Source organism: Stenella coeruleoalba (genome assembly GCF_951394435.1).
Source record: "Stenella coeruleoalba genome assembly, chromosome: 17".
Lineage (NCBI taxonomy): Eukaryota > Metazoa > Chordata > Mammalia > Artiodactyla > Delphinidae > Stenella > Stenella coeruleoalba.
This window is the reverse complement of record NC_137163.1, coordinates 36,277,041-36,295,073: the sequence shown is the minus strand read 5'-3', so window position 1 is coordinate 36,295,073 and position 18,033 is coordinate 36,277,041. Positions and strand designations below refer to the sequence as shown.

General features: G+C 33.7%; 1 protein-coding gene across 15 annotated transcripts in view; it reads left to right on the top strand.

The window, feature by feature from the left end:
* VPS13B (vacuolar protein sorting 13 homolog B) overlaps positions 1 to 18,033 on the top strand; it is a 795,728-nt gene that overhangs the window by 339,037 nt on the left and 438,658 nt on the right. For all 15 annotated transcript variants that reach the window (XR_013824628.1, XM_079901966.1, XM_079901971.1 and 12 more), the window contains one exon: positions 12,291 to 12,418. Coding sequence is in view for 14 of the 15 variants with exons in the window: in XM_079901966.1 (XP_079758092.1) it covers positions 12,291 to 12,418 (128 nt within the window). In the remaining variant the exon portion in view is untranslated. The remainder of the gene's footprint in view (positions 1 to 12,290; positions 12,419 to 18,033) is intronic.

Below are 18,033 nucleotides of genomic sequence, written 5' to 3'. Positions count from 1 at the left end.
AAAGTCTGAAAGAGAAATTAAGGAAACACACACATTCACCATTGCAACATAAAGAATAAAGTACCCAGGATTAAACCTACTTAAGCAGACAAAAGACCTTTATGCAGAAAACTATAAGACACTGCTGAACGAAATTAAAGATGATACAAATGGGTGGGGAATATACCATGTTTTTCTATTGGAAGAATCAACATTGTGAAAATGACTATACTACCCAAAGAAATCTACAGATTCAGTGCAATCCCTATCCAACTACCAATGGCATTTTTCACAGAACTCGAACATAAAATTTCTCAATTTGTATAGAAACACAAAAGACCCCAAATAGCCAAAGCAATCTTGAGAAAGAAAAATGGTGCTGGAGCAATCAGGCTTCCTGACTTCAGACTATACTACAAAGCTACAGTAATCAAGACAGTATAGTACAGGCACAAAAACAAAATATAAATCAATGGAACAGGATAGAAAGCCCAGAGATAAACCCACGCACATATGGTCACCTTATCTTTGATAAAAGAGGCAAGAATATACAATGGAGAAAAGACAGCCTCTTCAGTAATTGGTGCTGGGAAAATTGGACAGCTATATGTAAAACAATGAAATTACAGCACTCAACACCATACACAAAAAATAAACTCAAAATGGATTAAAGACCTAAACATAAAGCCAGACACTATAAAACTCTTAGAGGAAAACTTAGGCAGAACACTCCAACATAAATCACAGCAAGATCCTTTTTGCCCCACCTCCTAGAGAAATGGCAGTAAAAATAAAAACAAATGGGACCTAATGAAACTTAAAACCTTTTGCAAAGCAAAGGAAAACATAAGACGAAAAGACAACCCTCAGAATGGGAGAAAATATTTGTAAATGAAGCAACTGACTAACGATTAATCTCCAAAATTTACAAGCAGCTCATGCAGCTCAATATCAAAAAAAAAAACAACCCAATCCGAAAATGGGCAGAAGACCTAAATAGACATTTCTCCAAAGAAGACATACAGATTTCCAACACACATATGAAAGGATGCTCAACATCACTAATCATTAGAGAAATGCAAATCCAAACTCCCATGAGGTATCACTTCACAGCAGTTAGAACGGCCATCATCAAAAAATGTACAAACAATAAATACTGGAGAGGGTCTGGAGAAAAGGGAACCCTCTTGCACTGTTGATGGGAATGTAAATTGAAACATCCACAGTAGAGAACAGTATGGAGGTTCCTAAAAATGTAGAAATAGAACTACCATATGACCGAGCAATCCCACTACTGAGCATATACCCTTGAGAAAACCATAATTCAGAAAGAGTCATGTACCACAGTTTTCATTGCAGCTCTATTTACAATAACCAGGACATGGAAGCAACCTAAGTATCCATCGACAGATGAATGGATAAAGAAGATGTGGCACATATATACAATGGAATAAAACTGAGCCATAAAAGGAAACGAAATTGAGTTATTTGTAGTGAAGTGGATGGACCTAGAGTCTGTCATACAGAGTGAAGTAATTCAGAAAGAGAAAAACAAATACTGTGTGGTAACACATATATATGGAATCTAAAAAAAAAAAAAAATGGTTCTGAAGAACCTGGGGGCAGGACAGGAATAAAGACACAGACGTAGAGGATGGACTTGAGGACATGGCGAGGGGGAAGGTTAAGCTGGGACGAAGTGAGAGAGTGGCATGGACATATAAACACTACCAAATGTAAAATAGATAGCTAGTGGAAAGCAGCCACATAGCACTGGGAGATCAGCTTGGTGCTTTGTGACCACCTAGAGGGGTGGGATAGGGCGGGTGGGAGGGAGGAGATATGGGGATATATGTATATGTATAACTGATTCACTTTGTTATAAAGCAGAAACTAAGACACCATTATAAAGCAATTATACTCCAATAAAGATGTAAAAAAAAAAAAAACAAGTACAGAGAATACAGACTATTTGAAAATAGTTCATCTTTAGAGTATTAGTCTTCAAACTTTTTTCTCAGTACTTTCCTATCGGTAAAAAATTTCAATTAAGCATCCATAGTATATCATTTATTGATTTATGCATTAAATGTGTGTATCACTATATTAATATAGAGCATGTAAGAAAATTTTAATTTTAAAATTTGTCTTATTATTCTGATAGAATTTTAATAATACATCAATAATATTGTAGTGAGAGTAATATTGTGCTTCATTTAAAAAGTTTAATACTTTAATTATAACAAAGTATTAAACTTTAATTTAGTTTAATACTCTTACAGTAACAACTTCAAGATTTAATTCTTAATTCAGTTTATTTCAATAATTAATTTTAATGGCTGACATAATTGAAAAGCCACCTCGCTGAGATTCATCGATCCGAGAGGGGAAATGGCATCATTGATGCACTCAGGACAATTATTTTTCATTCTCATCCATTTTGAAACTGTCTAGTACATTTCCGTCTTTCTTATATAAATAAGGTATTCTTTCCATCTTTAATGGCAAGATGTTGCCTTTTTCTTTTAAATAAGTTAGTGGCATCTTTCTGTATTATTATTTTTTAGTTAGTGGTATCTTTAATTTGTACGTTTGGCCATGTGTGTTTTACAGGAATCTTTTAAAAGTATATATCCAAATTATGAGGATTAATTTAGTTAAAGGTATATAATATAATTTAGTTAAATGTAGATAACAAAATTTATAAATTTGATTAACTGTGTATATGTAAATTGTAATATGCCGCAGTTAACTGAAAATAAAGAGAGAAGGGCCCCTGCCAGTTCCTTCCTGTTATTGAACGTCTACTCTTCCTTCAGTATATTTAATGTAGTATTATGTGTTTCCTTCTGACATGGGGAAGAGCCTCAGTGTTATTCTACTTTACTAAATATCAACTGTATGTCTTTCTCATTTTTAGATAAAAGTAAATATGAATAAATATTCTCATATTTGTCCCCTACAGCTCAGTGGATGGTCTCGTAGTTTTGTGCACCACATATTTGGAGGACACTGCTATATTGGGATCCTATTATCTGGAAGTTTAGCATAACCTAGAGGAAGTCTGTCATATGGGGCCCAGGTGGGAGGGTCGCAGGGAGCCAAGTTGAACTGAGAAAAGTATTGGCTAGTGTAAAGTATTGGCTAATATAGTTCAGGAAATCTTCTGGGGTGGAGAATAGATTAGAGGAGTAAAAACATCAATAGCATCTCCCAATATGCAGGCTTAGGCAGAAAGGCACTGGGATAATGACCAGTAAATGTGGTAATGGAAGGAGTGAGAACCAGGTGAGCTAGGCAGAGCATGAAGGTGAGTAGTTCTTGAGGAAGTAAGCCCCATGATACTCTTAAAGCATTTTATGGCACTTCGGAGCCTATGCGGGCTGTGTAATGATACTACAAGGGCTGGGCAGTTGCAGCTACTAACTTTGCCTGGTTTTCTCCTAATAGGTGATTCCTTTACAACAGAAGACACATTTCTAAATTAGAAAGGGCTCTTTGATAGCAAGAGACAAAAACTGTATTCAAATGATTTTAAATTAAAAAAAGGGGGGGATATTTATTGATTCTGATAACCAAAATGGTAAGAAAGGCAAATGCAGTACAAATCTTTTCTTTGAAATGACTTAGAATCAGACTCCACACCGTGAGAACTCTTGTCTTTTCATGTTGGCTTCTCTTTCTCTTACTGAACATATTTTTTCTTTGACCTAGCAGTGTACGTGGCTATGGTACCTCTGGACTCATGTACTTAACTCTCTCTGATCAAATAGATAGTGATCTGGTCCAGTATTTGTTGAAAAAATACTTGAAGTGGTTTTTGTTTGGCCTGTCATGGCTCATGTGCATACATCTTGGACAATTCACTGTGGCCAAGGAGGTTAGTCATTATGATTTTCCCAGTGGCAGCCAGGTTGGGCCATGTGTCCACTTCTGTGTTCAGGGGCATGAGATATGATACCAGAATATGTAGGGATAGCAGAAACATGGTTCCTGGGGATAATTTTTGAGAGTCAGTCAGCTATCCCAATTCATGTCTACTAATTTTTCATTTTATAGTTAGTCACAGCAGCTTTAAAACACAAAATGTTGATTATATAACACTTAGACTAACTCACATCCATGCATTTCTGTTTTGATAGGAATAAGGTAAATAAATTATGAAGGTGTTGCACCCATGAGTGGAGGGCAGGGAGAAAAATTATTTAGAAGAGAAAGACATGGAATGTGTAATATTGCAGAATTTATGACAGGTTTTCATTTGTTTCTCAACCTAGAGTTTATTCAATTGGGGAAAAGGAATTAGGAGGTGTTTTGTTATATACAGTTTTGAAAATACAGTTCTGCTTTGCACAATTTATTAATTTTGCAACTTTGTTTCATTATAAACAATTTTTTAACAGATCATTAGTTATCATAACACAATCTAAAACCTGTCAGTTAATTTTAAAGTTCTTTGAGAACATATTGTGATGTTAATAAGTGCATAGAAAGGTTTTCAAATATAAAGTTCTTCTTTGGAAATAAGTAAGTTATTCTAGTTTTTACACAAACTGGCAAGAATTCAGCAAAAGTTCAACCAAATTGTTTTGTATGCAGTCTTCTCCCCCCCACCCCCCGCTCCCTTTTTGCAGTCAGAACAAGATTATAGTTTCCAGATGAAATTCTGAATGTCACATAGTGATGACATATATTTTCCTGGTTGGCTCGGCATGAGATGCAATTTTGCATGCCATGTCACGCTGACTTGCAGAATCCAAAAGCCATTATTTCCCAAGGGGCTTTCAGGAGTGATAGTATCAAATGTAGTTTGTATTTTGATGAAAATCTCGGGCATTATTGCAGTTTCTATGGCAAGTTGCTTAAAGGTTTATATATTATCCAAACTCCACAAATTTAAAAATAGAATTACTATGTAAAGGTCACTTTTTCTTCACGTTATTTAATTTTATATTGCCAGCTAGAGTTGCCAAAAATCATGATCAGTGTAAAATATAGATCGAGAATTAGGAAGGTATAGTAGAAAAACCAGTGGATTAGTGACCAAAAAAACCAGTTTTTGACTCAGTTCCTCTCCCTTTTCAAGCTAACCTCAGACAGCCACATTTTTTATTCATTTATAAAATGGTAATAAGTATACCCAACTATCTCACAGATCTAAGTCTTGTTATAAGACTTAAATAAAGTAAGATATGTGAAAGTTCTATAAAGTGGTAAAATACAATTCAGATAAAAAGTAAAGAAGACATTTTTTTATGTTTGCATTTTAAAAGGAAAGCTATAGGGTTAAAGCAAGGTGAAGCTTATTTTATCTATTAGTTTTTGACACTACAGTGTAATTTTATTTTTTCTTTATTTGATCTTAATCATCTTAAACCTGCCTTAAAACCCAGTATTTCCATTCATGCCTACATAATATTTATTTCACACTGATGATCTTTCTATTTTACATCTGTTTTAACTGGCTTGCTTTATTATACCAGTCTTTTATTTATTTTTTCTTCTTCTTTTTCTTTTTTTAAAGGTGTCTCACATTCAGTTGCCTAGACATCTCTGTGTATCTTACAGGCCCCTAAAGCCTAACATGTATCAAATCTGTACAACTCTGTACCTTCCCCTACCACTATTGACCATGTTGCTCAAGGCCGAAACCCAGGACTCATCCTTAGTGTCGCCTCCTCCTGTCCGTTCTGCCTCCAAGTTATAGTCTTTTTGTTTCAGTCTGTTTGTATGTTGCTTCCCTAGTCAGAACCATATAATTACTTATACACAGTAAAGTGAGGGTGTGCTAATTAGTCTCACTGGTATCGTTTCCAGATTATCTCATCATCAATTGTTTAGATGACAGCAAGTCATCTTATTAAAAATCTAAATTGGATCATTTTATTCCCTACTTGAAATGCTTTTGTGACTTCCTATTGCACTTAAGATAAAATCGAAACTCCTTACCAAGGCTTACATAGTTTGACCTGACCTAGTCTCTGTTGGGTTCTTCCATTCCATCTTTTGTCATTTTTGTTACATTGATCCTCCTTCATTCCTTCAAACACTACATGCTTTTTCTTGCCTGGGATCTTTTGCATATTCTGTTTCTGTTTCCATTGCTGTTTTCATAACTATGTACTTTTCATACTCTGAGTTTTTATTTAAATGTTATCCTCTCAGTAAAGGAAGCTTTCCTTTTAAGTCTTTCTAAAATAGGTCTGTGCCACTCCTCAAAGATACGCTACCATAGCACCTCTTTTCTGTTCTCATAATGTTTATCATAGTTTTCCCTTTTTTTTCTGTCTCTTCATCCAGAGTGTATGTCAGGGGCTGTATTTGACTAATATACTTTTGTATTCCCAGAATCTAACAGCTCTTTCTGGCATTGGGCAAACAGTAAATAATTGTTGCATGAATGAATAAATTATTTTTCTTTTATTATTTTTATTTAGGGGCTTAATAATCACATTCCTTAACATTATTTACCTTCTGTCCTTTAATTGATTTAAATTGATGTCCTGTAACTTTTCAAATCTGTTCCCAGATTTCCCAGGGATATTTATTGAATATTTGGCAGAAGGTAGCAGCTTGTGGTACACTTCAAATTGGCACACATAGTCTTTCAGGGTATTCCTGCTACATCAGAAATTTACGTATATTTAAAAATGTTTAACTATGATAATAGTCCAGGTACAACCTGAGATATTGAGGTAGATTTTTATCTTTAGTCAGATAATCAGTAAGTATAACTTTGAGTTCTTTCAGTGTTCTTAGCTCTGTGCTAAGTACTTTGGGAAATTATGAGATTATAGAGGAAGGGCCAAATCTAATTTGGGGAATTCAGTGACCATTTCTCAGGAAATGGCATTTAAGGTAGAACTAAAACAACAGGTTGATTGTGATAGAAAAGGAGTCATTTTGTTTCAGATCTGGTAAGCTTCAAGTTCTTTTCTATGTCTTATAATCAATTAATGTTTAATCATTATTCTCTGTATTTAAAGTACTTTAATGAACTTTTTAATATACATTACAACATTTAACGTGAACAGTATTCTTGACATTGGATATAATTATTATTAACTTCTGACACTTAGATTAAATTGCTTTCCCAAAGCCATATGGCAACTGGCACAGCTGAAACCAGAAGTTGACTTTAAGTGTGGTACTTTCTGCATGGCATAAAAATGAAGGAATAATATTGTATCAAGTTGGATGATACATGCCTAATAAGTGATTATTTTAACCAGTAAAGTCTGGGTCTCAAGATTACCTTATTTATTGTTGAAAACAAGAAATGTAATGGATATCAGACTACAACCTTAAATGTAGGGTTTATATAGCTCCAGTGAGAATGAACAAATATATTTTCTGAACTATTTGCAGTACCAGGATCCTTAGTAGAAATATACATTTACCATGTATTTGGTAGAAATGGAAGCCACTGCACAAGGTATGAAAAAACAGAAGAGGCATCACAGCATAGTAGTTAAAAAGCCTGGACTTTGGAGTTAGACTGCCTAGTTTCTTATTCCAGCTTTGCCGCTTATCAGCTGGGTGACTTAGGATAGGTTACTTAACCTCTCTGTGATCAGTTTCCTTATCTGAAAATGGTGATAATAAGAGTAAATAATAGTGTCTTCCTCATGGAGTTGTTATGAGGTTTAAATTGGTGAATATTTGTAAAGCGCTTATAGCAGTCCCTGGCATGTAGTAGATGTTACAGAAGTTTCGGTTAAATAAAGTATGGCTCAAGATTGGCAGTTTTATAGAGTATACATGTGCTACCTGTAAAATATACATGATTACAGAAAAGAAATTTTTCTCTTTTTTAAAAACAAACTTGTCTTCCCATTGTCTTTTAGATAATATGATGGATTGAAAATTAGTATATCCAGGAATCTAAGAATGGTTCTGAAGAACCTAGGAGCAGGACAGGAATAAAGATGCAGACGCAGAGAATGGGCTTGAGGACATGGGAAGGGAGAAGGGTAAGCTGAGACGAAGTGAGAGAGTGGCATGGACATATATATACTACCAAATGTAAGGTAGATAGCTAGTGGGAAGCAGCCGCATAGCACAGGGAGATCAGCTCGGTGCTTTGTGACCACCTAGAGGGGTGGGATAGGGAGGGTAGGAGGGAGACGCAAGAGGGAGGAAATATGGGGATATATATATATATATGTATAGCTGATTCACTTTGTTATAAAGCAGAAACTAACACACCATTGTAAAGCAATTATACTCCAATAAAGATGTTTAAAAAAAAGAAAATTAGTATATCCAAAATAGTGTGCTTTTACACTTCTAATAGCCAGATCATGCTATTTAATGAGAATTTTAAACTGATTGTGTTTTTCATAGCTTTTTGGAAAGCACTTTTAAGCCACATATAGATTTCAGCACCTCCTTTAACTTCTTAAATCATTCTATCAGCAAATTCAGCATTTACAATAAACGTGTGGCTTTTTTGGTTAATAGTGACTTGAAATATTACTTAGCAATCAGGTAATGGTGTCCCATCTGCTTGATAATATTATCATTTATTAGATGGATTTATTTTCAGACTGTGATAACGTATTCATACAACACTAATATTCTGTATCAGTAGATTTTAAAATTTGACCATAAGCAACTTTTGTGGAAACCTTTGGTATCCATGGTTTCAAAGAGTTTTAAAATTTGGTCTTGGGACTCCCCTGGTGGTCCAGTGGTAAAGAATCCGCCTTCCAATGTAGGGGATGTGGGTTCGATCCCTGGTCAGAGAACTAAGATCCCACATGCCGCGGGCAACTAAGCCCGCACCCCGCAGCTACTGAGATAGTGTGCCTCAGCGAAGATCCCACGTGCCAAAAACTACAGAGCTCCCACTCTCTGGACTCCACACACCACAACTAGAGAGAGAAAACCCTGATACCACAACTAGAGAGAAGCCCTCATGCCTCAACGAGGACCCCGCGTGCTGCAATGAAGACCCGACGCAACCAAGAAAAAACAAAAAAATTTGTCTGCATTAAAAAAATATATATTTATAGAATTTATTTTCTAGAGCAGTTTTAGACTCACATTTAAATTGAGGGGAAGATTCAGAGATTTCTCACATATCCCCTGCCCCTACACATGCATAGTCACCCTCACTATCAAAATCCCCCACCAAGGTGGTACATTGTTATAATTGATGAATTTATATTGATACATCATTATCACCCAAAGTCCATAGTTTTCATTAGGGTTCACTCATGGTGTTATACGTTCCTTCAGTTTGGACAAATGTATAATAACATGTACCCTCCGTTATAGTGACATACAGAGTAGTTTCACTGCCCTAAAAATTCTCTGTGCTCTGCCTGTTGCTCCTCTCTCCTTCCTAACTATTGTCTCCATAGTTCTGCCTTTTCCAGAATGTCATATATTTGGAATCATACAGTATGAAGCCTTTTCAGATGGGCTTCTTTCACTTAGTAATATGCATTTAACTTTCCTCCATGTGTTTTTATGGCTCATTTCTATTAAGTAATGTGTAATACTCCATTTTCTAGGTGTACCGCATTTTTTCTAGCAGTTTACCTACTGAAGGACATCTTGGTTGCTTCCAAGTTTTGGCGATTATGAATAAAGCTTCTCTAAACAGTTGTCTGAAGGCTTTTATGTGGTTGGTCTACATTTAAGTTAGTTATTTAAATTGGCAGAGTTCTGTAATGAGTTTATGTAGCCATTTTCTTCTCATAACTGCTAAAATATAAAAGAATAACAATGAAGTCCAAGTAAATGGAAAGTAAATTAAGGTGTGTTTTATTTAAAAAATTATAATAGGTAATTCATTGTTGTAAAACATTAATTCTGAAATATACAGTAAAAAGTTAAACACTTCCTCCCCCTTACTCCTCATCAATTCCATTTTACTGTCCTCAGAGGTAACCTCTGTCAAGGGTTTGTATTTTACCCTTCTATGACTCTTTCTGTGTATGAGATAGACAGATACATGCTCAAACTCACATACTGTTTTAAAAACATATTTGGATTATACTACACATATATATATTTTTTTCACTTCATAAGATAGCAAAAATATGATTTCTGTCATATGTTTAACTGTTCCTCATTTTTAAATGATTGAATTACCATCCTTATGACAGGTATTCCAAAGTTAATTTAACCATTTCTTTTTTGATGGACAGATAAGTTGCTTAGCACTTTCTTTCTCCCCTACCCCTCCCTCCCTCCCTCTGTTTCGCTATTTCAACTAATACTGCTGATACTAAACATTTTTATAAATTGTTGGTATGCATGTCTCATATGTTTTAGTATTTCTGTAGCATAGGGTCTTAGAAATGAGATTATTTTTTAGAAAAAACTTGCATGTTTAAATTTTGATAAATACAAAATGTCCTGTCTTGTAATTCCACTCTATGGACTATACTAATTTATATTCCCTGTATATGAAACATTCTAACAAGGAGCTTAGATAATGTTGGATTTTTAAAAATACGAATTAACTCTTTAAAATGTTTGCCAAATGACAGTTGAAAAGGATATCTGATTGTTGCCTTAATTTTTATTTCATTGTTAGCAAAGTTGAGCGTCTCTTAATAAGTTTATTGGCCAAATTATATTTTTCTATGAATTATCTGTTCATATTCTTTTCCATTTTTTGTTGTTGTTTATCCATATGCTACTTGGATATCTTCATCTGAACATGTAATGAAAATCTCAACCTGACGGTTCTAAAACTAAATTTCTTTTCTTCTTGATTCTTCTCCCCGTACAGCTCCATTCTTCCATTTGATCAGATGTAAAACCTTGGAGGCATCCTTGTTTTGCTTTTCTCTCTTACTGAACTTCTAGTCCATCAGTAAATTGTGTTGGCTGTATCTTGGAAATGGATACAGGAACACTGTTTCTTCCTACCTCCATTGCTACTACCATCTCTCACAACTTGTCTTCCTGTTTTGATACTTGATCCATGTAGACAGTTTTCTGCACAGTCGCTAGAGAAGTTCTCTTAAAATAATGTCCATTAATTTCATGAATGTATTTAGAATCCATTTTCATATCCTGGCTCCCTCGAAGTAAAACCCAGCCTCCTTACCATGGCCTATGTAAGCCCTGTATGATTTGGTCTCTGTTGATAGCTCTGACCTTGTCTCGCACTTCTCTCTTACTCTGTTCTAGCCATCCTTGCTTTTATACTGTTGCTTGAAAATCCTAAGTACACTCCCATCCTGGGCCTTCACATTGTTGTTCCATCTGCCTAGAATGCTCTGCTTCCAGCTCCATGGGTCTCTCTCAAACTGTTTTTGTTTCTTTTAAACAAACAATTTTTGAATTTCTAATATGTATAATGTGGTAGACTGTGGGATTATGAGAATAAAAGGTTTATGCTCCATGCCGTTAAGATATTGTAAATCTGCAAATATGTGACCCAAATTGAGAGGAGAGGGAAAGTATGCCTAGATACAGCAATTGTCATTCTCATAGTGGTGATATGGTAGCAGTTACTTTGGAGACCGTCCTATGATCATCAAACCTAACTTAGTAAAAGTCTTGAAAAGCAAGATCTGATTTATTTATTTTATGGTATTTAAAATAGCACCTATAAATTATATGTTTGCATTAACTTAAAATATATAAATACATATGGATCTGTCCAGATATAATATATTGTTATAAATATTTAATTTCTGAAATTTACATTATAAAAATTGTCAAAGTTCTCTAAGTTCTTTATTTTAGATGAACAAAATTTTTCTTAACATATATCTGCCTTTTATGTGTTCAATGCTTCTTTTGCTTACCATCAAAAAATAAAGAAAAAAGAAAAAAAATTGAGAGATACTATGAGTAAGCTTTTGTTATCAAGACAATTCACATACGGGAAGATACATTTTATATCAATTTTGGATGAAGCAAGTGCTTTGTAGTTGAATTTTCTTTCTCATCAAGTAAGATTTTTATTGATGTATTAACTTCATGCTGAGAAACGAACAGATTGTTAGGTTACCATTTAATAAATTTTCACAATATAAACACATCCATGTATTAAAAAAATAGAACATTACCATTGCTCCACAAACCTACCTCCCAATCATCAATCCCTGACAAGTCATCAACACTCTCTTGAGTTTTAACAGATGAGGTTTGCTTGGTTTTGAATAATTGTAAAAATCAGTAATTCTTTAAGATAAAATGATCTAATATATTTTATAATCTCATATAGAAGTTTTAATTTTAAACAAGGAAAGAAATAATATTGGAAGTATTTTCTGTATATTTATGTGAAACTATAAGGTACATTTATGTTAAATAACTCTAGCTATTCTTATTCTTAGAATCCAGACCATTGTCAGTTCCTGTGAAAGCCATGCTGAATATAGCTGAAGGCTGTAGAAGTCCTGAAGAAAGAATGAAGGAGTTTATTGGAGTAGTATGGAATGCAGTAAAGGGTCTCACACTGCAGGTAAAATGAAAGTTAGAAGTATCATGGTTTTAATTTTTATGATTCTTTTTAATTTTCAGAACCTTTAATATTGGTAAAATTTTCTCACTGGTGACACTCATGTATACCATCTCATTTCATAATTTAAATAAAAACTATTGGTGCACTTTGCGTATTATTAATAAAATGATATGAAACATATGCTCTTCCTGATAAAGTTATAAAATTACACAAATTTTGAAATGTTATTTGAATTAAATAATTCGTTTTACTTTTTGTTTCTTTTAAGCATTATTTGTAATATTTTAAATGGTCAATATACCAATAACATTCTTATCTCAGTACTGAAATAAAAAACTTAGTTGGAATTAAAATAAAAGGGTTATCTAATTATTATTCCTACCTAATTATAAACCAAATATGAAAATGATAATTGTAACTATCTATTTTATTGTTATTAAATTTTCTTCTCACTTATTTTCACTTTTAAGTACACATAATTTAATCTATTGAATTACACTTCTTCCAGATCATGTTTTAACTGATGAAAATACACAATTAAATGCTTATCTCATTTCATAGGAATTAGGTAAGGGTAACTCAGCAGTTGCTCAGTTTTTGTATAGATTTTTTTCCTCTTTGAAATAAGATATGAAAGACTGATAACAGAGGCATCTTTGTAGAATTTTATGTATACCAGACAGTAATATCTAAGTACTGGGGCCTTCCATTTCTGTTTAAGTTGTAGAAAATTGCAAAAGAATGTTGCTTCCACCTTATGAACAAGAAAGAACAAGGTAGATGATCTATAAAATTAAACCAGGATGCTTCACCCACCTAAACTGCAAGATAATAAATTTGTGCTGTTTTTAGCTGCTACATTTGTGGTAATTTGCTATGCAGTATAGAAAAGTGATACAGACACCTATGCGTAGCTATAATATAGTCTGATTACTACAATAAAACCTTATTAAATCACTTTTTAGAAATATATCTAAAAACACCTCCAGTTCCCTAATATCATCATGTAAATATGATTACAGTTGATCCTTGAACAGCATGGGTTTGAACAGTGCAGGTCCACTTATATGTGGATTTTTTTCAATACTTCAGTACTACATGGTCCGTGGTTGGTTGAACCCGTGGATTCAGAACAGTGAATACAAAGGGTGGACTGTAAAGTTATATCTGGATTTTCTGCTGCGAGGGTTCAGTGACCCTAATCCTTGTTTTGTTTAAGGGTCATCTGTATTTGAAATACTATTTAATACAAGGGCCAGTAACCTGGGTTTTGGCAATCTTTTACAGCCTCTCTTAGCATGCTGCTTTTATAAAATTAAGAGAAGAGGGGGGAGAGAGAAAGTGTTTTTGTCATTCTTTTGTTGTTGTTTTAACTCTTAACTTGCAGGAAACATGACTTTTTCACAGACATCAGCTATATCTTACTAATCTCTGCCAGCATGAGGCCTTTGCTATTAATATTATCCTAATAACTCCTCGTGTTGACTTACCTGTGTTCCTCCTCTAGAGGTTCCTTTGATGCATTGGTGGCATGAGATAGGAAGGTGAAACAACATGAATGCAGGAAACATTTAGTGCCTTTACATTGTTTGAGATTGATTGTAGAAGAAGAAAACAGACAGTGCTCTTAAGATATTGCTGAACATTTATATTCAATGTTACTTTCTTTAATCTATAATAAAGACTATCTCCTTATGATGTCTTTCATTGTATATCACTCAGTCCTAGTACAAGCATTTACTCATGCCACATGATAGAGCTAACGAGACCATGTGTGGTTTTGCTCCTGGTAACTATTTATATTTATTCACTTAATTATATGTAGCTTCTCTTATGATAAGATCTTTAATCTCAAGGGACATGTATTACTGATGGGAATGAGGATGGTACATGGGCAACTGTATCTCAGTTTTATTCTTTTTCTCAATTTGGTCAACCTCAATCTGCATTCTTAGTTTACTCTAGTCTGTGGTCATAAAATAGTAAACTTAAGAAGTCTTTCTTATTTCCTGTGTTTCTACATAATGCCTTACTGACCTTTATGTGGTCCTCTAATTTCACTGTTTTAACACATTCTGTTTCTACTATTTAAATCACCAATAAAATAAATGTTTTTTTCCCTGATGAGTAATACCTATCATCTTGTTATGTATTATTTTGTAATCTTCTAGAGGGAGTAATCTATGGTGTATTTAGTAGTCAATAAATGTAAATGCTAAAGTGATTAGTAAGTTAAGAAGACGAGTAACTACTTTGAGCACATATTTCTACTATAATTATTATATAAATAAATAACAGTGAACTTATCTGATTATAGTTCAATCTGAGGTTCTAGATTATAGTTTGACACAAATAATATTTCATGGAAGAAAGGAATAATCCAAATATTATTAGATCTCTTTCTAGCACTTTACCTTACATATCATGTTTTTCGTTAGCACTGTACTTTAAGCCAGTTGTATTCAGAAGTTAGTTGTATTTTGATTTCATTAAACTGGGACCAAAAACTGTGGTAGGAAAGATATGTTTTCTTTGTGTCTTTTCTGAGACTTATTTAGTGTATAATAGATTTTCATGGACATATCTCTTAAATTTAGATGTCTATCCTACTACAAAAATTTGCTTTCTTTTGACTCTCATCTACAGCTTTCTTTTCCTGGCAACACAGCTCCTTTCTTTTCTTGCTCAGTTTTCCTCCTCTATTCCAGTGAAAGTGCTTTGATACCAAAATAACCTTATATTGTATTCGCTTCATATGTATGAAATATGTATATGTAATATATATATATATATAGAAATAGAAGTTCCACTGTAGTGGGACTGTAACAGATCCCTTGGACTTTATGTGTCTTTTTAATATTAATTATCTTATACTTTCCTCAGAAATGTAGCTCTGGAGTCGATGAAGAGGTGGAATATAATTTGAGGATTGGCTCCAAGGCCCTATTGCTCTTTAATATGTCACTTTATGACATATTCACTTTATGAAATTTCTTATATCCTTTCTGTTAAACATTGTATTTCCCAAAAATTTCTGTTGGAATATAAGTATTTACTTAATGATCATAAGCATGTTAACCTTTTAGTACCCTACTATAAACTTGTTTCTTTTTTAAAACAGCTAGTTGCCTAGTAATACATTATAGAATGCTCTTTCCCTCCATTTATTATTCTTTCATTCATTCTCACATTCAGCACTTAATCTTTGTTATAGATCATGCTAGATGTTGAGGAGACAAAAGAAATATAACAGTTCTGTTGGTCTAGCAGGAAAAAGGCAAATAACCATTCTATGAAGCATTTTGTGGGGAGTGTCTCTTAGAGAGATCCCTTAGAAAACTCTTATGATCCAAAAGAAAAATGGAGATGTCAAGGTAAATGTCATTTACTGAAAGGGTACCTAGGGCATGCTCTGCCAGGTTCATGGTGAATTTGGATACTATCTCAGATTAGTATTTATTGATTTATAGAATTAGATGACTTTATAGCATTCTCCAGAATATAATAGCTATAAAGAATATATAGCTGTTTGAAATTTACTTTGGTTCTAAATATTATTTCATGATGATATAAGTAACTGTATCAAAAATAACCTTACTCCTTTTACCCATTCCATTAAAAAAATGGATTAATTTAGTGTAATTACCCTTTTTTGATATCGTTTTGAGAAGTCGTTGTAACAGGGACTAAGAAAGCTAGTATTAGGCTACCTGATATTTTGACGGCTCTAGGAAAATCTTCCAATTTAAGATTCCAAGCGATTTGAGATCGTTACGATATTTGTAAGCCAATAAGTAAACACATGAATACTCCACAACGTAAGATATTCTGGAGAACATCCTCTTCTGCCCAGGATGAAGTAACAGGGCCCAGATTTATCTTGCTGCCTGAAACAACCAAAAAATGGATAAAGTATATTAAACAATGGTTTCAAAACACTAGACAATAGGGAAAGTTAGACAGCAAACCCTGAGAGACTTAAGGTAAAGTCACCAGAACCTAGTGACTTATGGATTTGGAGAATACGAGAAAGGAGGGGGTCTAACTGGCATTCCAGGTTCTGATCTGGGTAGATAGTGATGCCATTACATGATAGTGAGAAGCAGCTTTTCAAGGTTAGCAGCAAATTGGGAGTTTGAATTTACACATGTATTTGAAATGCCTGTGAGATATCCAGGTATCTCTTAGACTGAATATTCATATCTGGAGTTTAAGGAAGAAATATAATTTTGGAAATCATCTACAGATGGTTAAAACTAGGAGAATTCAAAGAAGTATGTTAAGTTGAAAGAGCAGTGGGCCAAGCAGATACCATTTCTAAAGTAGTCAGTATAAGAGGAAGTATCCTTGAAGGAAACCCTAAAGGAATGATCAGAAATGTAGAAGGAAAGGTCAGAGAGTTCAAGGAAGCCAAGGATGTATAGAATTTCAAGGAGCCATTGTTCAGCACTATCAGATTCTGGATGTTAACTCTGGGCTTAACTTTGCTTATCTGTAATATGAAATGACTAGATTAAGTAATGTTTAAGGTATTTCCAAGTCTAACGTTCTTATGTAATTCTTTTGGTTCTTTTGCTTGTTTTGTAATGATGCAGTGCCTTCATTAGCTTTATCACGAACAATGAACTTAATCTTATATGTCATTATGGATTAGTTATAAGTAAAGATACTGATGTTCCTCTTTTTTTTTTTTGGCTAAATACACATGTAACATTTACCTTAACCATTTTTTTAAGTGTACAGTTTAGTCTGATGTTCCTCAGTTGACTAAGCTTATTGTGTATAAATTAACATTTAATTATGGGAGTACTAAATGATGTATATTTGTATAGATTATTTTGAAAATGATCAAGGCACCTTGCTTGCCTCACTCCTAGTCCCAGGCCTGTATTATACATACTATATATTTAGACATTTCCAAATGTTAATATATTCTGAAAAAGTTCAAAAATAAAACTAGATTCTGATTCAATGATCAAAATCTGGGCCCTAAAACTGAGTTTTTAAAAAAGTTGTGTCCATTGTCCAAGACATTTTATGAGCCAAAATATAAAAAAGAAAACCCTGAAGTTGTCATCAGATTAAACAAAACATCATAACTTAAAGCCATCGAAGGATTATTCTTTTAATGGAAGTTTGAGCAAGTAAATGTGTTTGGAATCAGAGTTTCTGGAAAGTTGATTTTGGAGCCAAAGTTGATATTTGCTAAGCCCATGAACTTTTTACTTATTTTAGAAAGACGTACATTGCATTAAGACATCAACAATATTTGTGATAACCTATTTGTTTTTCAATGGGAAAAAGAACTTGCATACTTAACTGTAATTGGATTGTTTTATAGTGCTAAATGTAGTGCTGAACAATTTTTTAATATGAATTTGGTTTTGGGGGGGCCTTTTCACCATAGATTAGCATAAGCTCATTTTTTTTGCAATTTTTCTCCATCTGCTCATCAGCAAAGTTCCTATCTATTACATTTTTTATTCCAGAACCACATAATTGGCAATGGCAAGCGGTTGACAAAATAGAAGTACTCTGGCCTAGAATTCACTAATAAAGGAGAACATTACCCTGGTTTTTGCCAAACTCAGGTCTTTTTGTCTTTTACATTGAAG